Raw genomic sequence first — 22,171 nt, 5'->3', positions numbered from 1 at the left:
TAGCCCAGAGAGGTGGTGGCTGCCCCATCCCTGGAAACATTCCAGGTCAGGTTGGACGGGGCTCTGAGCAACCTGATCTAGTTGAAGATGTCCCTGCCCACGGCAGGGAGGTTGGACTAGATGACCTTAAAGGTCCCTTCCAACCCAAGCTATTCTATGATTCTAAGTATGTTCCCAAAGGTCTGTTGCGGAACCAAGTGACCATGAACTTGACATTGTGAAATCACAGCATGGATGAACAATCAAGACATGTTTCAGAAAATTCAGCTCCATTTTCAGCCTCATCTAAAAGGCAACATGTGCATTGTCACTGATTTTCACCCACGAAGACAAGTAAGTTTCTACCATGTTTAATGCAAAAATAGACTAAGACTATGAAATATTTTTTTCTGTATCAAAATGAGAATAAGTATATAAGAATCATCCCTCAATGCAGAATTGAGTCAGAGGACTGGTAATAAGAACTGCTCAGTATTGGGCATCACTTCGTGTAATCTGGCCAAAATTTAAAGCAGAGTTTAAAAGTTGCTACCATCTATTAGACATTGAATGGAATATACGTAAGGAATGTGCTGTTTTTAACAGAATAAAACCCCCCTAAACTCTGAGGCCTGATTTCCTATCAATTTAACTTGATTAGATTCTGTAGCATGTGCCTTGTGAGAAGGAGGAACTTTTCACTGGAACATTCTGCCATTTAAGTACAAACAGCAGAGCCATTGGAGACAGCAAAGTTACAGGAGATCAACAGAAGCAGGCAGCTAATACTACACATGAAAAATTAACTGCACGCTCCCAAGCAATTCTGTTGAGTATTGTTATGGTGTGCTCATACATATAAGGGTTGTGTAGTGTCTGCCTGATGTTATATTTGCTTCACATTCTTCTGCTAAGTCATTAAATTAGCTATCTTCAAGCTGTTTTACATTCAGAGTAAAACAGTTTCAAAAAGTTGTTGTAGAACTGTAACTGTGGGGCATACTCTGGCCAGAACTGCTCCTTTGGCACACCAGTCATGATTTAGTCTCATTAAGGTCCTCCGGAAGTAGAGCATACATGTAAGGACCCATATAAAATTTGAGTATTTCTTCATATCTGTCTTATTAGAGAAACCAGTAGTAATCTTTATCAGGAATGAGCATTTTGGACAAGAAAATAAAGAACTCAACAAGCTGTTCAGAAAGCACAAGTACATAATATAACTGTAAGTTGAATTTGCTTATCCCAAATATTCTTCATTTATGGTATATAAATGTTATATATTTTTCTCACTACTTTCTTCCCATTCAACCACAATATAAACTACCAAACCCATCCTCACACATCTCTGCAAGCAAACTAAGTACTTTGTTTTGGGATTCATACACAGCAGTAGGCTGGGTCCATTTCCAGGTGAACAGTGTAAGACCTCATCAACAACTGCCTGATTAATGATGCACCAAAGAAACCAAGAAACAAAACAATTCTTCTTTTCATAAGTGCATAATTTCTTTTACTATAAGCCAGTAAAACTACCAAATCTAGAGGGAAAAATGATACAAACTGACATTACAAAATGAACATTTTTTCACCATTTCACAGTATTTTTCTGGTTTTGTTTGGTCCTGTAATTGTAATTGCCTGTGTTCCTATCTTACCTCATCTTGGGACTTGACCAGTGTTTCAAATGTTTTTTCTCCACTTTCTCCATCTATCATTTTTTTCCGAATCTATTGGCAAGAAAGAAAAAAAAAAAAAAAAAAAAAGAACTAGGTGCTGCATGTAACATGAATAATCTTTTCAGTGATTCAAAGTATTTCACACAAGCACAGAAAATGGTAATGCGTATGAAAGTCATAGCTCTTAAAAAAAAAGTTAAGTTTACAATTTTCAGATTTTTCTAATTAGAAGTTGCTTTATCCAAATATATACTCAATCAGTAGAGTTATGAAGCAACAATTCTGGTATACTTTGCATAGCAAGACCATCCCATAAAACCCCTTGATGTTGGGCACTAGAGAGAGTATGAATTCTGTGTGGATGAGAATGAGTTTTCTCTAGCATTTCTCGTGCTTCCCAGCACGTCTGTGTGATTCTGGTAGCAGCAGTGATTCACAAAAACATTTTTATACTAGTCCGAGAGTGATTCCTCTCTGAAGCAGGAGTTTCAAAGAAACTTGAGGCAGAATTTAACAGATACCAATAGTGTCATTATAAAAGAACAATTTCAAATGAAGTGAAAAAATGTTAAAAAAATGTAAATTGTTTAAAAATCCTCCATTTTATTTCACAAAACTAACAAACTTTTTTTAAAAATTCTGATTTCTGAATGTATTACAAAATTAGTAACTGAAAAATATACAGAGGATTTAATTTGTTGTCAACATAACTTTATTTCTCAGTTCTCTCTCTCACCACAGCAATAAGCTTGCGTTAGTAAGAGGTAGGAAAATACTTTTAAAATATTTCAGGTAATATATTAATATACTATTAAAAAGTGTTCTGTTCTGAAAAATTTATAAGCCCCCACCCCAGCAATTGCCACTTAATGAAGAAGAATTATTTAAATAGCAATCATGGTGTCTTTCAAAATGAGAAGAATATAATGCATTGCCCTTGCCTACGAATAGTACCGGTTCTCAATTTGTTTCATTATAACTTCATCTGTCTATAAAGTCATCATCTTGACAAATTTAAAATTGAAATTTATAGTGAAATAGATTCCCATTCAAAATGTAGAAGTTTTTTTGCTTTTCAGTTGTTATACAGTGAAATGCAAGCAGCAACAGGTACTGAGAAACCAGGTAATCTCACCTCAACTTTAATATCATTTTCCAATTCAGCATCTAGAAAATCCAGCGTAACAGGCTCCTGGGATTTAGGATTCTGAAGCAGAAGATATTGAACGATCAAATAATAAAGACAGAGTATTGTAATGTTACAAATCATTCTAATCCCTTCATTTCTAAGTAAGCTACTTAACTGGGCTTACTTACCCATCTATTTTAATCTCTTACATGATGAATTACTAGTGGCCCTTTCTCACTTATTTTATTTCATTGGATAGAGAGGTTAATTGGAGAAGTGAAAATCAAATTAACACTAACGGCTAGTGTCCATCCACAGTCTGTCATGTATGGGGCTCATGCTGGGAAGATGCTTCCCCTACTGCTGGTATGTCACAGACTGTAAGGGTGGGAGAAGACGCATCAGAGGAAGCATCAGATATGAATCTCTCATTAGGTTTCCTGCCTCCAAGAACGGAGAGGGAAGTTTGGGAAAGTTTTCCAGCTGACTGGTAAGATGGGATAATTTTACTCTTTTGCAATTTTGCCAAAAGCAGACTACAAACTTGCTGTTATGAGGTGGGAATGGACTGTGGCTCAAGATTCAAAGAGGCAGCAATTAGAATAAAGGATTTCTTTAGTATAAGAAAATAAAAATCACTTTTTTTGTCAGCATTACAGGACTTCCCTGAGCACCTTGCAGTTTTGAATGCATTTCTCTTGACATCAGTGCTGTTATCTCAATTTAAGAGATGGAAACCTGTAGCACAGAAATACTGCGACCCAGCAGCTTCAAGACCTAAGGAATGTACGTGATGTCGACCCTCAACTATGGAGCACAGAGAAGTTTGGTGGCATGCATCTGCAGTAACCCTGGTCCCATAGGAGTGTGGGAAGACCATTGTAGCTCTGCTGAACTAGCTCAGACCACCCTCCAGTCTCTACTCTCTTCTCAGTTGCAGTCTGCATTTACTTGGACAGAGCCATCTTCCGTATGAGTTGTTAGGAATCCGACTCTTTTTTTTTTTTTTTTGAGTAATTTTGCCTAAGCCCCACTGACTTTATATTACGTGTGGTGTAAAAATCCTCAGTCCTCATCACTCAATAGTTATTTAATGCACCCACCTAATGAAGGATCTTTAGAAGAGTATGGGGATATATTATTTACCTATCTAAATCTGATAGTTTAGAACAGAAGATGAAAAAGGTCCAGTTTTAGTAATTTATTTTGATTGATAATAATTTGCTTTGTGTAATAGGACAGTTCATACATGAAAGGATCTCAAGGCGCAGTTTTCTCAGTAACTGAGGACTGTTTCTGATATGATTAGCAACACAAAAATTGTCATTAGCTGATACTATTATTTCAAGACTAGTGTAAATTCTGATGACATTTTTAGAGGATTTCAGTGATTCCGCTATACTAACTTATTTACAGGGTAGACTAAAGTCCTTTCTTTCTAAATGATGATTATATTCCTTCTATCCTAACATTCTCTGGCAAAGGTACATGACAAATGTACATGTGGCTATTCTATCAAAGAATGCAAGCATGTTTCATCATAATTTATGTATGTATTTCCAGTTCGTAGTGGAAGAAAGTAATGTCCTGAATAACTGGTAAAAGAAGCCTTCATATAACAGTCTGGAGCATTAAGAGCTTAGCAGTAGTCCTTATTTTCAAGACTGTAATATAGAATAGTGTTAGAAGACAAAAGATTATGCCTTCATATTCTTGAGGAACAAATGTACATGTTTCCGGGTATATGGAATCATGCTTTTCCTTAGCAAGTAAGACTTACTGTCTGCTAAGAGAAAAGCCAATAAATTTATTCTCAGACAGAGAATATGCACTGGAAAGATTTCAGACAAAGATTCCGGATATTTCTTTTAAATGTCTACTGATAACTTCAAAGACATTTTTATGTTCCTATTTATATAGGATAGATAAAATTAGTAACTTTAATATAATAGCATTAACATATGCTCTCTACTAATTCAAAACAGTTTAATTATTGTTATGCAGTTGCTTTTTTCCCCCCAACTAATCCACACTCTCGAAATAAATAGCAAAAGGCTAAAATGTAAAAATAAATTAAAAAAAAAAAACATTTTCTTACATGCAATGGATAATGAATAGCATGGTCAAACCCAAACAGCATGCATGAAGGCATTGGCATGGCAGAGGAGGGATTTGTGAAGTTCACATTCCATTCCAAAACACAAAGGAACAGAGAAGAAAAGAAATGGTAAAAAAAAGAAAAACAAAAGCCATCACATCAAATCAAGGTCAATATTCATTTCAAATGATAACCTGGGCTGGCCATAGTTAAGGAGTCCCAAAGACAAAATAGTCAACTTCAACAGTCCGTCAAAACTCAAGTATACATTAACTGTTTGCTCTTGTTCTTTTTAAGACTTACGTTATATCACCACACATTCTTTATAAGGTACTTATTAATGCCTTTTAATACATGAAGAAACTAAGCATGTATAGATACATTATGTGATGTGCCTGAGGCACAAAGAAATCCATTAGAAATTAGAACAGAAAATTCCTAGCCCCGTACTTTAAATGGAAGACTATTTTTCCCGCTATGTCTTTTTCCCCCAAGAATGTGTTTTTACCAATATTTGGGCTCCATAATTTTTTCTTCCAAGGTTGCCATTTAGTGGGGTTTATTCCAAGCCATGAAGAAACAAACTTACTGTTCAGTTTGCTCTTCTCTTTATCCAGTCATGCACACAACATGACTAGAATAAGCACACCACCACCACATTCACCAGCACAACTTAATGAAACAAAACAGAAGTAAATCACTAGCAATGAAGCATGCAAATAAAGGGAGTGCAATCCATTTTCAGCATGACAAATAAAGGCAAAGATCTATTACTTCAATGACAAATCAAGAAGGAAACAAAGAAAGAAAGAACTGGTGCAGCAACATAAAAAAAAGTTCATTAAAATGTCGTTGTCGTGTGTTTTGGGAGGTCAGTATTCTCACAAATTCTATGGAAGGCCTTCTTTGCTGAGTTGCAGGAGCCTAGTTCCTACTCATACTTTCAGTACTAATGAAGACATAGGCTGTTAGGCTTTTAAAATAAAAGATGGCAAGAAGGCAGCAAAATCCTGGGCCGCAGAGGGAGGCCCAGGGGCACCTGGAGTGGATGGGAGCCCAGCACTTTTACAGAGCTGCACCTCCCTGGGCAGCCAGCAGAGCCAGGCAAACCCAGCAACAGCCAAAGCATATCACAGCACGCTGAGGAGCCGGGGTTGCTCAGAAAACTGAGACTTTTTTATGTTCCACTGCTGCTTTCTCCAGTGCACAAACAAAAAATCTAGCCCAGAGGTGGTAGAAACCATGTTGTTTGTACATGGTTTGTACCATGTGTGGTACAAACACAGCCACTCAAGACTCGGTGAAATCACTGACTTGAATTAGATCAGAATTTTACACCATGTTTTACTGGCGTTGTTATGCAAGCAACTGGTTTTGCATTATATATTCCCATATGTGTAAGAAATTAACATGGTATAGTGTACCTAATTTTGTTATTTTGCTACTTACATAGTTAATCTATTCCTCTAATGATTTTTAAGTTTTCATTAAGTTTTTTCTGCTCAGGGATTGTGTTACATAAATGTTATTAATTTCCTTTTCCCTGGTCGGGTTAATGGAAGTTAACCCTCTGGAGTTGGGTTTGCTAAATCAAGAAACATGATGTAAATAGCAGATAAAACATATGCCCGACTGACTTCCCCAGAAAAAAACTAAACAGTTCATTCAAATTCTGTAATGTTATACAGCATTACAGCATACACTGTACAATAAAACTTGGCAATAAAGTTGTAAGAATGATCTTCTCTTGACTTTGGGTTTCTGCAAGCAAAGCCAGCACAAGTAGTCTCTTTTTTTTTCCAGTCTTCACATTCATTTCAAAATCTGAAGAATAATTTTTACAGCACGGCTCTAATTAGCACCTATTAGTAAAGCGCCATAATTTAATGGAATGTCCTTCACTACAGCCAATAACATGTTTTCTATTATATAAACAAGGAAGGATGCAAGCTTCATGCTTTGGAAGCTGTTCGTCCAAGTAAACAGTTCTCTAGTTAGATTTTTCATAGTAAGCAGGGCAGAAGCTTTCTAATTGTATTTCCAGGTCTATGCATTCTAATGCACTAATCACCTCCATCCAAAGTTACCTGTACATTGGGTCTCCTTTTTCTCAATTTAACTTTTGGTATGCCCACACCAATTTGCTGAAGTAACAAAAAAGCAGTAATTTATATTTTTACACTATTAGTAAACAGCCTACTTATAGAATGGAAGTCTTCCCTCAACATCTATATTCTCTAGTGCACGTTTACTGGAAGCAGAGACTAGCCCTCATTCCAATCAAGAGTTCTGAGCTCTGTCAGAATCACACACATTTAACTTTTGGTATGCCCACACCAATTTGCTGAAGTAACAAAAAAGCAGTAATTTATATTTTTACACTATTAGTAAACAGCCTACTTATAGAATGGAAGTCTTCCCTCAACATCTATATTCTTTTGTTCTCTTTTGCTGGTTTCCTGGACTCGGCGTCTTTCCAATCAAGAGTTCTGAGCTCTGTCAGAATCACACACTGATTTTGTCTAGAGAAACAAAAACCAGATAGATGTTAAATGATGTGAAATAAGTTAACAAGAGAGCTCTCCCTCCCACATACTCTTCCAGAATGAGAAGAATTTCACTTTTTGTTTACTGTTATATCTGCTCTTAAAACCACCTCCTCTTACATTTCTTTCAAAACCATAAACCATAAGATAAAATACTGGACCCTACTGAAGGCATCTAGAACTTTATAATTACCATTAAATGGATTTTGATCAGAACCATAATGAAAGTGGAGAAAAGGATGCTAATTTTTAGAATAGATTCAAAAATTGAATTATTTATTCTTTACAAATCTTATCTAATTAAGACTGATCTTGTTAACATATGCTTAATGCACTCATTTCAGTGACTATATTTATTTGGTGGGATATCCACCTGTTCTCTCCCAGGACAATGGGAAAAATACATGCACATATGCACAGACACATAAAGAAAATTGGCAGAAAAACATAAAATTAAGTATTTGTTTAAAAATGTAATATAACTAACTACACAAACTTGAAAAATGGTATTTTAAGCAGTTTAAAACTATATTAAACAGAAAGTTAAAAAAAAGATTTCCTATGTTATGCTTTGATGTCATTTTCATGTGCAAATAAGAACACGATGGGAAAGTTCTCAATGATTTTAATATACTTTTGAACCTGCCTTTTGTTAAATTTTCTCAGTTGTGCAAACGACTTTACAAGTTCTAAATTTCTAGGGGCTTCTTTTTGTGAGATGATACTGCAAGACAATTTCTCAAAATATTAATTGTGTTGAACCAGTTGTGATTTGAGGCAACAGATTTTCAGAAGGAAAGCAGAAGACATTCAGAAGAAGGGACCGCTGGAAGTTTAATACATCCTCACCTCTTCAAAGGTAAAGACGTAGTTATGTTTTAGTTTACATCTATTGAAAAATTGCTGGCAAAGAGGGTTAAGATGTTGTTTGTTAATAAGTTAACGGCTACCAGGAGGTTCAACTAAAATTAATGACATGTTAGAGAAAGTCCATGAGTTCTAAATACATCTGTCTTTGTAGTGTACCTTAGTTTTAAAACGTAGTTCTTGTATCAGTCTGAATAGCATGCACCACCCCAAACAAACTGGGAGTGAAAAAGTCTAGTCTGTGTAACTGTTAATAACAACAATAACAATAATAATAATAGTTCATATGCTTAATATTACATTTAGACATTATTCTACAACATAAAACATGTAACATAAAATACCCTTTTTTAAACATAAATGAAACATTTGAGCAGTATGTGAAAGCATCTTTCATGAGAATACTGCATTGCTTCATTTTATGTTCCTTCTGTTAACAAAAAGATATGATTGCATATAAGGAATAGGTGAATAGACCACTCGCCATCATCTGCATTTCTAGTAATCTCTAATGAAGAAAAGATTTGGTCAGTAATGATGTATATATTTGTCTCAGAATAATTCACCAAGCAAAATCAACAAATCAAAACTTTGATTTTTTAACACATGAAAAATTAATGCATATATCCAGAAACTGAAGTCCTTCTAAATTATGAAGAGTACATAAAACCTTCTTTTCCTTTTTTTTTTTCTTTTATTTTTAAAAGGGTCCTTTCAAAATAAATCAAAAGGGATATTTCATCAATAGTTAAGATCGAGTTATTCTTTCTCTTGTTCAGAAGCATTTTTTTTCTTTCTTCTTTTGTTACACACTTGGCAAAAGATTTCAAACCTATTCATTACTTCACCAGGAAATTAATTCAAATAGTCACAATGCTGTCTTCCCCCAGCTTCAGAATTAAATGAATCACTAAAATATGTAGATGAATTCTTAATTTCTTTTTCTGTCTTTGACAGTTAAAGACAGTGAAGTAGTGAAAAGGGGGTCTGTTATCCCTCTTGTGCCTATGATGGGACTTTCTGGTGAAGAAACAAGAGAGGACAGTTGCACAGCCAAGAGGTCAAGGACTTCCTGCTATTCTGCCACAGGAACATGGCTGGGAGGAATAAAGTGATGGATAAGCATCCAATTTACAAAAAAACAGTATTGCCATGCCTAAAGGCAGCAAATACAGGCTTGCATTACTTAAGAAGTTTCTCTAAAGTGTACTAAGTGCTAAAAATTAACTTAGGAGTAGGGTGCCACTAAAGTTTAAAAGCCTCACTAGCCTTATTTGCTTGTGTATTGACAGCTTGCATTTATCTTGGCCGTATATTGCTCAAACCACCTTAATGAGAAATTTTAATATTGACAACTGAACTACACGGATATATTGTTTGGTCTTCAATATGTATAGTGATTCATTATTATTTCTAACTTTTTATCTGTAAATACTCCATACATTTCTCTCAATCTGGAGTGATTTTTTAATTATTTTTAGTTAATAAAATGTTAACTTTGTCTTTTATATAATGCTGCATTTGTGCACTATGAACTCATGAGACAAAATTCGCTGAAAGTATGTTTCTAATGTAATTAAAATACAAACATTTTCAAATATTCCACTAAATAGAAGATTGTTTGACATGGAGAAACCCTTCACTAAAACAAAGATTAAAATTCTGATTTCAGAAAAAAAATCATCCATTCATGTTGTAGTATCTCATCAAGGCCAGGGAGGCAACTTACTTAAGAAGATACATGTAATGTAGGAGTCCCCACAGGGTCAGGACTACAGTTAATGGATATAAAGCCAGACTGAAATATTGGGTTTAAATTTTCCTGAAATTTGAGGAAAGTTGTGTCTGAATCAGATTTAGATAAAGATTTCATCTTTAAAAATGAAAGACCTTTCTCAAGTTGAACTACTAAAAAAGCTAGCATTCTGGGAAAGAGTGCTCAGCTAGATCCATCCCAACTCTGCAGCTTAGGTTTCAGCTCTGGTAAACAGAAAATAAGCAAAATAAACAAATACAAAAATACAAGAAAAATACATTGTGTTTGCCCCCGATTTCTGTGGTTTTGCAAGTATGGAAGTTTCAATTTCTGAAATGAGAAAGCATCACAAAATAAACATGTGCACTAGTAAACTCCTCAGAGTTTGCTTTGAGAGCATCTTGTAACACACTACAAGTTCTTCACAATGATATTACAGCTACCACTAGTGGTTTTCATATTAATAGGTATACTAAAACACTTATTTCACATACAAAAATGTGTGTGTAAAATATACACCTTTTTTATTTTATTGATAACTAAATTCAATACAAGGCAATACTGGTCTTTGTCCTGACTAAAGCAGATTTGGATGAAGCCATACATGCACCACGGATTTTCCTGACACCCCCACAACTGAGAAATCTCTACTATTGCTCTCTGGCACTTTCAGCAGATCTTAGACGTTTCTGTTATTTCTGACAATGTCCCCTTATTACAGAGAAATAAATTAGAAGGTTTTTCATACCTTTGGTTGGAGATTTGGATGAAGTAGCACATACCCATTAGGATCAATTGCAAAATAGTATCCGTTTGGACAAAGCTGAAAGAAAGAAATGAAGTTTAGCCTTATAAGGTTTTAAGTAATAAAGAAAGATTAATTAATGGTTTTCAAGCAATGGTCACATTAAGGAAAACACATTGCCTCAGGCATGATGAAATATGTGAGATATTAACATACAGAAGATAATTTCTTAATATTTACTCTCTTAGAATCACAAACTTGGAGAATAATTTAGGCTGATGGGGCCACTGGAGGTCACCTGGCACAACCCTTCACTGAAAGCAGAGCTAACTTCAAAATAAGTCCAACTTCAAAGTTGGACTAAGTTTCAAAGGGTCTTTGAATACCTCCAATGGCAATTCCACAAGCTCTCTGGGCAACCTGCTCCAGTGTTTAACCACCCTCACAATGATTTTTTTTTCCTTACTTCCAGCTGGAATTTCCATTGCCACAACAATGACGATTGCCTCTTGTCTTTTGCTATAAACCTTCAAGAAATGTCAAGGTTCATCTCTGTAACTCCCATTAGGTAACCCATTAGGTTTCTTCTTCAGTCTGAACAAACCCAACTCTTTCACCTTCTCCTCGTATGCCATGTACTCCAGCCCCTTGACCAACTTAGTGGCTTTGCACTGGACTCTGTCCAATATCCCAGTGTATTTCTTGTACCGAGAAGATCAAACTTGGACACAGTACTCCTGGTGCGGGTGTTCACTGCACAGCTCGCCTTCTTTACTGCAAGGGCACATTGCTAACTTATGTTCAGCTTGTCCTCCACCATGACCCCCAGGCCCTTTCCTGCCTTTTGAGGCATTCTGTCCCAGCCTGTACTGTGGCATGAGATTATTTCATTCTAGATGCAGGACTTCTTTGCATTTGCCTTCGGTCAAATTGATGATGTTCCTTTGCTTCCTCAGCTGTTGTTTTCCACAGTACTAGTTATTTTCTTACAAATTCCCCAGTTAGATGTCTAAATATATAAATCAATCATACTGAGTAGGGTACAGACAGACATGTATATTAAAGAACTTTTCTATAAAGAACTGTCCTATATAAATGCTAAGTATTATTATTAGCTGCGTTGATTGTGTGCTCTACTCTGTGATAAGAACCAAACACTCAACTAAAGAGCAGTGCCTTAAGCTACAGGAAAATAATTACTTGGAATATATCCCCCAATGTAAAAGTTGGCTTCTACAGATGCATCTTGATGGACAATTCACACAGAAGCACATATATGGCTGGAGAAAAAACAGTCAGAAAATCTACAACAATAGAAAAGAATATATGAAAAGAAGCCTGCTGGTATTTTGACTCGCATCCAGTCATTGCTGTATGACTTATGAAAGAGCATGCAAAGAAATAATACATAAATCATACATAAAGAGATACCACCAACGCAAGCAACTTACCGTAAATCGGGGTGTCAGGTTTTTTATGTCCTCCAAAGAGACATCAACCCCCATTACTCCAAGAATCAGCTGATTCTGGCAAGATTCCAAAATGTTAGAATATGTTTGGCATATTTACAATGCAAAATAACTGCAACAGTCAGTGAATTTTGATTTTGCCTTCTTCTTGTTTGACAAATACTACTTGAAAAGTTGCCTATTTACTTATGTATCTATTCTAAACATTTTAAATAATATCCAAGTGATTTAAAATAACATTTGATACAATCAGAATTTAGTATAGAACATGGAAACTGTTTATGAAGATGAATATGGATGGTTTCCTGGATGAATAAACGATAAATGTAAGAACAAAACAGGTGAAAGCAAAAGTGATGCATTAATATTGCCAATGACGTAGATACTAAATTACTAGCACCAATATAGAGCTACTATTGCACACTTAGGTTGGGCAATTGATAAGTGAGACCCCAAAACAACCGACGTCTTGGCTATGGTATAATGATGAATTAAAAAAAAAAAAAACAAAACAACAACCCCCCAAAAAACAGTGACTATATCAATCATCAGCATTTGAAATCAGGCACCACATTTACTTCACTTGTAATTTATTTTCCTACTACAGAAAAGGGTGGCAGTCATTTACATAGTATCACCTGAATCCCTTCTCCCTATTAAATAAATTTGGAGTATGTATTGGAAGATGCATCTTGCAGTGTTTAACCTAAAATTCATGTAGAGACCTAAGTCGAGCAGATTCAAGCTTTCCTCTTGTTCCATAGATCCTCTATATACTAGACCATGGCTGTTTTATTTCTCGAAAGACATACTTTGATAATCAGTAGTCTCTCACTTTACAACTGGACTCAGTGAATTCCAGGCATTATCTTGTAGATAAGATTATAAAATCTTTTGGTTTGTTTTGTTTTGTTTTTAAAGGGAAACTAAGAGAACTATTCTGAAAGTAAATAAAAGATAGTGATCAAATTCATATTTATTCATTCTAAGTCTATTTAATATCTGAGAAACTGAATCAAAGAATATCTTGGCTAAACTTCTGTATATTTTGACCTGAATGAACATGAGTATCACACCAAATGTACAGTATTTTACCACACCTTGTAAAGCATATTATAGGTCTGATTTTAAAAAAGCAGCATTTTGATTTTGCAAAAAGGACATAAATTGATTCCTTATCAGACTGTAATAGGGATGGGGAATTGTATTTATTTAATACTTAGATTTTAATCTAAGTACACAGTGGGATTTGATGAATAATAGCAGTGTATTTGCCTTATCTACTGTCTTCATGACTTTGAGAATATTTCATAGAGTCATAGAATCATAGAATAGTTTGGGTTGGAAGGGACCTCTAAAGGTCATCTAGTCCAACCCCCAAAGCGCTATTTTCTATTATCATTACAAACAATTAAATTAAAGTCTGTACATCATTGCCTTTTACCCTGAAATGTCATAGCTTCACAGACTTGTTATAAATATATCTGAGCTTCCTTTCTTGGCGAGGCCTGAATAATATCATCATATACTTCCCATCTGTTGAGCACTTAAAGCATTCCCATTGCCACCAGATCACAGAGATAGATCAAGGAATGTCATACCCTGAAACTCAGAACTACAAAAAGGGTGATCTGCATTTTCTTGTTCCCAGGAGGTTATCAGGCAACTAGAGATGACCCTTTTTTTTCTGTTGTACAAGACAATTAAACTGTAGAAAGCTCTATGGAAATACACATTTTTCAAGGAGTTTAGCATTAAATTTAATTCAAATAACTGATATTTTTCTTTTCTTTTTTGTTTTAAGTAAGAGCTTACTATTTTCCCATTTTGTTCCTTTGTTAGATTGAAGACAGGTAGAGTTCCTGTAATCACAAGGCCCAGCTCCTAGGAAACAATCACATACAGAGGGGAGAAAAAGACTTTTTAGTTAAATAACAAATATTGAACTATAACATATTAGAACAATCCAAGGATTACTGTAGCCAAACACTAGATTAGAGTACTGACTTTTATTTTATAGAAATTTTCCACAGGCAGATTTCTACCTTTTTTTGTCCTAATGTTTGTATTTAATTTCAAATTTTCCCCCCTCACTGATGCTTACTCCTTCCATGTATTTTAGTGAGGAACCATATCACTTCTCTGCCTTTGTTTCATTAGGAAAAAATAAGCTGAAGTACTTTATTAATCCACTCTGATGAAATCAGTTCTCCATTTGCCCAGTCTAGTAGCACCTTTTTGAATTTTAAACCATCATTCATGAACTTAAGTTTGAGTATAAAATGAAAAGTGATGAGATCAGAGTTAGTAATGTTACAACAAGCAAGGTGAAGAGAAGGACAAGTGGACTTTTTAGGGGAATAAGAGAAACAAGAAATGGAGATGAATCAGAAGAAAAGAGAGAGGAGGATATTTTTTAGAAGTAGCATTGAAGAGATACATAATGAAACAGGAGGAGTATGTATGGGCGATAACACCCTCTCCCCCAAAAAAACCGTACAGTTAGAGACGACAATAATTGTGAATAAATTATGACTAACTGGTAAGCCTAAAAGTATCTGAAAATTCTGGGATTATCTTGCAGAAAGTGAGGCCAGAGCAACACTGTAACAGAACCTGAAGGAACAGGGCAAGAAAAGAGGTGTGAATTGCCACAAATATATCAAATTATTAAAGACAGTCTTGAAAGACAGCATCAAATTAAAGTACCTCTTTAGGATTTCATAACCTGAACTTAAGCTCTATTCAAATGTGGCCTCATGTAATACACTTTGCATTATTTTAGCCTTAGCCCCAAAACAGCTGCTGGACACTAAGAAAAAAAAGATAGGACAAAGTCCAGTGAGGCACAAGCAGGAGAAGGGCAAGCCCTACCGGAAGGAATTGCTTTCGGGAATTTAAGATAAAGAACCAGTGTGACAAGCTAGTCCCTATCCCTGCTAAAACCAAGAATCAGGAAAAGGCTCCAGAGTGGATTAGATACACCTGTGCCTTTATGCTCTCATCTGTGATGAGAAAGTCTACAAATTCCAGCCTTTACCTCAACAGTTTAGCTTGGGTTGGTCTTCACTTAATAAATATATTAGTAAAAAGAACATGCCCTGCTTTTTATAAATATATATGTATGCACACACACAAATATATATGTTTATACGCACACATCATTATTTATACCCAAACACACATGCAAAACACATGAATGCAGAAAAGTTTGAAGGAAAGATGAACCCACTGAAAATATAAAGCAACACAACAGAAGTCTGCAGGTATCACTCGTTTTACTTCATTAAACAGATCTCTTTCTATCCCCAGTTACAAATTTAGCTTCGGCTTTACAACAGGATATGTACAGAACATACGAACTTTCGTCCTAACATCCTTTATGTTTCCAGTAAGTACCTCAACAGTAACCAAGAAAACATGGTTAATGAACTTCTGGCCATTGAAGTTCCAAAGAAAAACTGGTTCCTTTGTGTCACGCCCAGTTCTATGATGAGTTGATAAAAATTTTACAGTAATGCTGACTGATGGGAAAAAGTGGATTTTGACATGACATTAGATGACCATGAGAACTTGGACAAATACATGATTCCAGATGACCATTTTGCAGTAATTTTTGCCTAGTTAGAGTTACTCAGAAGAAGGTTATCTAGAGCAACAGATTGGATTGCTGCTAATAATACTTTGCATTTCGTAGTTTCCTGAATATGTTTGTTTTACAAGACCGAAGTGATAAATTCAGCAGTAAGGAAAGCATTTCATATATCTTTTTGTTTATTTCCCCATTATATACACTGTCCAATTAAAGAAATCATTACCTTGAGCAAGCAAGTAATTACAACAACCATGATAGTTTAGAGACCCAAGTTCAAAGTCTGTGCAAATACCCAATAACATTGACGGGTTTCATTCTGCCTGGAATGCTTTAAAAAAAATAACTCCACACCAGTAACGTAACAGATGACCTCTACTGCAGCACAGGTACAACACTGGAAAACTATTTGCTGCTTTTTTTCTTTTGTTAATTTGAGGACAACAATGACCTACACTTAACGATCAGTGCGTAGGAGAAATTGCTTTTCTCTGTTAAAGGTCAGGACACTTAGGAGGATACTAGGTGCAAGTAAGGACCAACATGTTAGAAATAGCTGTTCAGAAAATTGCTCTATTGACGTGTACAGATGCTGGAAATGCGAGAATATTATGTTTGGAACTGTAGGAAATTGAGTCCTCAGGACTGTGGAAAATGGACCCTACAGTTGCTGATTTGATAAGATTCTTACTTTACTAGAGATAAATACAGATCATACCAGAGCATCCAGATAGACATTTGTCCATTGGACTTGTTTGGCTTTCTCTCCAGCTAAAACCATTGGTCTTCCCAAAACATCCAGATATTCCTGCCAAAAAAGTGTAATAAACTCATCAGAAGGCGGTTATTAAACCAAGTCCAGAAACAGCATAAAAAATAAGCAATAATGAAATGAAAACAAGTAAAAAAAAAAAGTCAAAATTCACTACTAATACAGGAGTAGTATTTAATTATTTCTTTAAAATTATACTACCCAACAATTCAGTCTTCAGTTTGCAGTATTCACTGCCAAGGCAATTCCTGTATTTCAGTCTCAGTCACATGGACCTTACACATCCATAACCACTGCTCTCTTTCCACAAATGAGAATTACAACTATTTCTGTTCCAAAATTAATTACAAGCAGATTGCAGAACCTTCAACCCAGAAGATAGAGTGGGCGATGGAGGGTGAGTGGTGCAGCAGCTGGGCATGTTAAGCTCCTACAGCAAGAACTTGCATAACTTCTATTGAAACAAAAAATTCAGAGTTTTAAAACCTAATAGTCTCTGCGTTCCTTCAGTCGTGGAGCACGGCTAAAGCTGGTGATCTTAAAAGATGTCAGACTTCTGGTCTGGTTTGGGAGTGGATGACATCAAACTTGTTTCAGTCTTCAACCTTTTCTATTTGTCTGATCATATTAGGGATATTTCTTGCCAGACACTATCTGGAAGAGTTTAACAGAATCAAAGGACTCTTATTCAAGCCAAAAAAAGGACTTATTTTCTGCCAAAAAAATGTCATGCCTGGCCTTGGAAGGACAAAGAACTGCCATGATATTTCTCTGCTTTTCTGGACATGTGAATACATGGGCTTTCAAGCAACTGAAAAGTATATCTGTTCATCTGCACTGTCAGTTTGGATCACACCATATAATTCCAGGGTCCTGTGCCCTTAATTATCTACACACATGGCTGCTAAAACTGTCCTGAATCCTTTTTGAAGGAAAAAAGCTGTGTCTCTCCCAGACTGGTTGGATCAATCCAGGAACCTCTGCTATAAGCAGGATTGTACCAGGTCACTGTTTCTGCCCAGCTGAGTTCAGATAATCTACCAGGGCTATGCCCTCACACACGTCCACAGCCTTCTCCGTGTAATACAAACCCTCAGGATTATGCTGTAAGTATGGCAGGAGCCAGACTATGAGTGTCTAGACATGTTATAAAAATGTACTGCTTTTATAGAACTTTATTGAAAAATTGTTGCTGTGTCTCAAGATCAAAGAGGGACCATGTAAGGCCAGGAGGAAAACTGAACCCAAAACATAATCATTGTGCAGAGAAGGTCTGCAGGATGCAGATCACTTCAAACGCTATGTTGTGTGCACATGGTCAGACTGCTTTAGAGGATGCTAGCATGACTAGTATGCATGCAAGCTGCTGTGGGCCAGCTGGCCAGGGAAGCAGGGATCACATTGTAAATTGGCTCACTGAAACTACTAAAAAGAAATAAATAAATTAGGATACTTTAACAGAATAATATCTCATATGTAAAAGAAAGCCTTATTTTTTTTCTCTGTTCTTAATGTAGTGTATCTTAAAATTTAATTGATTCAAACAGAGGTGAAATGCAACATATTTAAGAACAGAAATTGCTCTGCTTGTTTGTGTTACAACTGTATCTGCATTTGGTCAACACACTTACCTGGGTGTTTATTCTTATGGCTCCAATGGATGGAATTTCATAATAATAACCTAAAATTTGGAACAGAAATAATGCCATTTTACTATAACATATTGCTAGTCTCTTAATCTTGAGGAATTTCATTCAGCTTGTAATTTCTAATTTAATTTTTATAGAAATTATCACGTATGAATAGAATACTTTTTTAGTAGATGCTACCACAACACGTGGCCACATGTGATGGGTCACCATGCCATATAGGCCAAGCTAGTTACCCTTAAGCATTGAGAGAGTCTATAATGTGTTTATTTTGTCTGTTGTTTTTAAAGCTGAGATAATGTACTGAATTTGTACTCCTGAATTCCCAGTTACTCTGATATGCAAGTATACGTAATGGTCATTTTAATACATTGTGACAGCAACATAATTATATGCTGAATGCATAAAGGAATGCGAGTATAGCTACAGTCTGCCATGACAGTGAAGTTCATAGCAGAAAAATGTAAGGCGCTCTGTGGAAGGAATGAAAAAATCAAACTGGTATTTCTTCTAACTAAACATCAGAAATGTCTTTATTCATCATTGATTATATCACTTACTTGTTTGCATTAAAAATATTGCCCATATGTAACAATAAGACTGAAAAGACAGGCACTGAGATCCAGTTTCAGACCAAGTAAGTTGTAAGTCAAATTGTAAGGAAGTGGGGAGGACTGGAGAGGTAAGAGTACTGAGTTTAGTCACTTACTTTGCCGTAAGCAATGTGTGACTTGATAATAAATTAAAACTGTTAATTAAGGAAAAATTAAATAAAACTTTGCTTCTTTGGATATGCAAACAAATCATCACATCAATTTTGGACAGAAGATTATGATTATTTTGCCGTGATAATAAGATGACATAGGTGGTTATGCTTTAAACCAGCTGGTCCTCATTTGTTTTAAAACAGCAGAGTTCATATGCACACAGTATTTTGAGATACAAAGATGTTAGTTAAAAAATCCGTGTTCAAAAAAACAAATGTTGATTTTCTGTAATTATCCGACAATACAATCTGCTCTTCATGAAGTTGTACTATCTTCTGCATAACTTGCCAGCACGCTGAGGGATTCACGAGGCTATGATATATATGCTATTCATACAGGCTATGGATTCTTCTATATCACTATTTTTTTCTGTATCTATATCATTCTCTTTCTCTTATTTTTGGTTTATGTTATTCTCATGCCTGAGAATCTTATCTTATCCTCCTTCCCTGGCAGTCTTAATTTTCAAGACCCTTTGTAGTCTATCCCACCTCTTGCTTCTTACCGATTTGTAAAATACTTTCACATTTTTAGTCAGGCCTGGAAATTGCTCTATTTAAAATATTAAACATTATTGTTTGATAATATGTCTATTTTTTATTTATCTGTATTTATGTCTTATCTCTTGTTCCACAATTATACTGTAAGGTATTTGAGACACCTCTTTCCCACACTCTTTTTAAATGTCTCTGACCACAATTTTTCATGCAGAAATTTTAGGAGAAAGCATTTTACTTCCTTACTTTCATCTTTTTTACTTCTTTTTTTCCTACATAAAGAAATCAGGATAAAAATAAAAAATGTAAGATGCTCTTAGAAGCTAAGAAATCACAGCAAGAATAATTTTGTTATTTTCATCAAAAAAGGGAATAATAATGCAAGTCATCTGGTCCCTTGTATGTTTTGGAGAAAAACAGAAAGAAATCCAACCAGCCAACAAACCAAACAAAAAATCCCTTTGTCCAGACCCCTTAATATAAAACAGCTTTGCTTAATTTCTTATCTGTCATCAGTTCCATCTTTTCATAGATGGCTATTACAACAAGCATTCTCAAAACTGAACCATATTATATTATTATCATTATCATTATCATTTTTATTATTATTATAAATACTGTGGTTTTTTTCTTACAGGATAAGGTTTTAAATAAAGTAATCAGAAATAAATATGCGAGCTTATTCTTTATATATATGCATATACACATAATTTCATCAAATAATAACTTTTTGGAACTTCTATTAAAAAATACAATAAAGCTAAAAATCAGTCTGAAAAAAACCCTGTAATTTTTAGAGAATAATAAAGATATAGAAAATTTTTAGAAAATAATAAAGATATTGCCTATCCAAAGCTCTAGCAAAGAACAGTCTCAAAGACAAACACAACCTTTATTTTCACAGGCCATCCACTGTATGGGTCCTTTGTCATAATTATGTTGACCAACAGAAAATGTGAACACACGTACCTATGCAAGTTAAAAAACAATGCATATAACTTAATTAAAAAACAATGCATATAAGTTAACTATATGTCATTAATTAGCTGTGACTCTCAAGTTAATGATACTTGATTTTTCATACATTTGAACAGAAAAAGAAAACTGTGAATTTTCCATCTTTTATCGCCATAATAGATACACTGTTATTATGATATTTTGTGTATTCTTATTATTTGGTCCATGAAGTAGAACTCAGGAAGAATGTTCTTTTATACATCTTTCTTACTTTAAATCTTTTACATTGGTTACCGTCCATGAACCATTTAAATTTCTTTTTTTTTTTTTTTTTCCCTAGAGTGGTAATTATAACTCTTCAGGTTTTGTTAAATTAGTTCACATAATCTCCTATCAATATTAGATGCTCACAAATTAATTAAAATGAACATATGCATGGCAGTAGAATTCAAAGCAATGCAAAACAGGATTTATTAGGATATAAAATAATTTCAGGAAAAAAGATATGGAATTTTCAGATACTACAGAAAACAAACTCTCATTTTGCTCAGACTTTCAGTCTTTTTCATGTAAAACCACTAAATAAGTTCAACATAGTTCCATGAAAGGGTTAAACTTCTGATATTTCCTTTTAAGCTCTTGATATTCATTAAAGCTATATGTTTTACAAGCATAATTCTATTCTGTTTAGCCAATGCAACTCCAATCTATCTCAGCAACTGAGGGGAGTCATGGCTTCAGAAGAATTCACCAAATTCTATCCAAGTTTTGGACTGAAAACAGGCTTCTCAGCTGAAATTATTTTCCATGCAAATTGTCTGATTTGAATGAGAAAAATTAAAAACAAAACCCGGTATTGCTGTATACAAATTAAAAATCCTAAAAGACACATAGAAAAATTACAAATATTGTTTCAACTTCTGGGTGAATATTTTGCTCCACAGCTGGGCATTTCTGTAAAAGGTAGGAAAACTATTTTCCCAACAGTTTTAATAAGCTGTTCGCTGCTATCATGTCCCTCTGAAGGAATGTCCAAGGACCAGACTGCCTTTCCTTTTCAGGCATCTCTTTCTTTATGGACCTTTAACTTTACCACTTTGCTTTACAAATCACAGATCACAACATGAAATCAGAATATGGATTCCTTTCTATGGAACTTGATGACTATGTTTAAAACTAAAACATAATACAATTAATTTGCAGGCAGGCTATAACTGAGTAATAAGGTAATGTTTTCTTTAAATATTATTCACAATATAAGATTGCAGAGACTCCATGTAAACTACTGATCATTGCTAAGTTTTTAAATGATTATTCATACAAATTTTCATCACATTACTTAGCATGTGTGATTACTACCTAAACCTTCATTTGTCAAATAAGCAAAAAAAATTGTGTGACATAATCAGAGCTTATCTATTAACCAAGAGCTGTAGAAATAGCTCCAAATCATCAGTCAGCAGCTAGCAATTGATGAAACTTTACTAGTGTTGACCCCTATATGCAAGGAGGGCGAACAAAGCTTTGTGCTAGATATCATTTTTCATAGAATCATAGAATAGTTTGGGTTGGAAGGGACCTCTAAAGGTCATCTAGTCCACCCCCGCTGCCGTGGGCAGCAACATCTTCAACTAGATCAGGTTGCTCAGAGCCCCCTCCAACCTGACCT

General features: G+C 35.0%; 1 protein-coding gene across 1 annotated transcript in view; it reads right to left on the bottom strand.

Moving 5' to 3' along the window:
* The window catches only part of CACNA2D1 (calcium voltage-gated channel auxiliary subunit alpha2delta 1), a 375,598-nt gene that overhangs the window by 40,775 nt on the left and 312,652 nt on the right, over window positions 1-22,171 (bottom strand). The window contains exons 12-20 of the mRNA XM_009285553.1: window positions 20,436-20,514; window positions 18,264-18,313; window positions 16,579-16,668; window positions 14,084-14,152; window positions 12,251-12,325; window positions 10,803-10,877; window positions 6,973-7,029; window positions 2,794-2,865; window positions 1,638-1,709 (exon numbers count right to left, since the gene is read on the bottom strand). Coding sequence (XP_009283828.1) covers window positions 1,638-1,709; window positions 2,794-2,865; window positions 6,973-7,029; window positions 10,803-10,877; window positions 12,251-12,325; window positions 14,084-14,152; window positions 16,579-16,668; window positions 18,264-18,313; window positions 20,436-20,514 — 639 coding nt within the window. The remainder of the gene's footprint in view (window positions 1-1,637; window positions 1,710-2,793; window positions 2,866-6,972; window positions 7,030-10,802; window positions 10,878-12,250; window positions 12,326-14,083; window positions 14,153-16,578; window positions 16,669-18,263; window positions 18,314-20,435; window positions 20,515-22,171) is intronic.

The sequence above is a fragment of the Aptenodytes forsteri genome, unplaced genomic scaffold, assembly GCF_000699145.1.
Source record: "Aptenodytes forsteri isolate BGI_AS27 unplaced genomic scaffold, ASM69914v1 Scaffold87, whole genome shotgun sequence".
Lineage (NCBI taxonomy): Eukaryota > Metazoa > Chordata > Aves > Sphenisciformes > Spheniscidae > Aptenodytes > Aptenodytes forsteri.
Note: the sequence above shows the minus strand (reverse complement) of the source record. Positions and strands in the feature narration are given on the sequence as shown.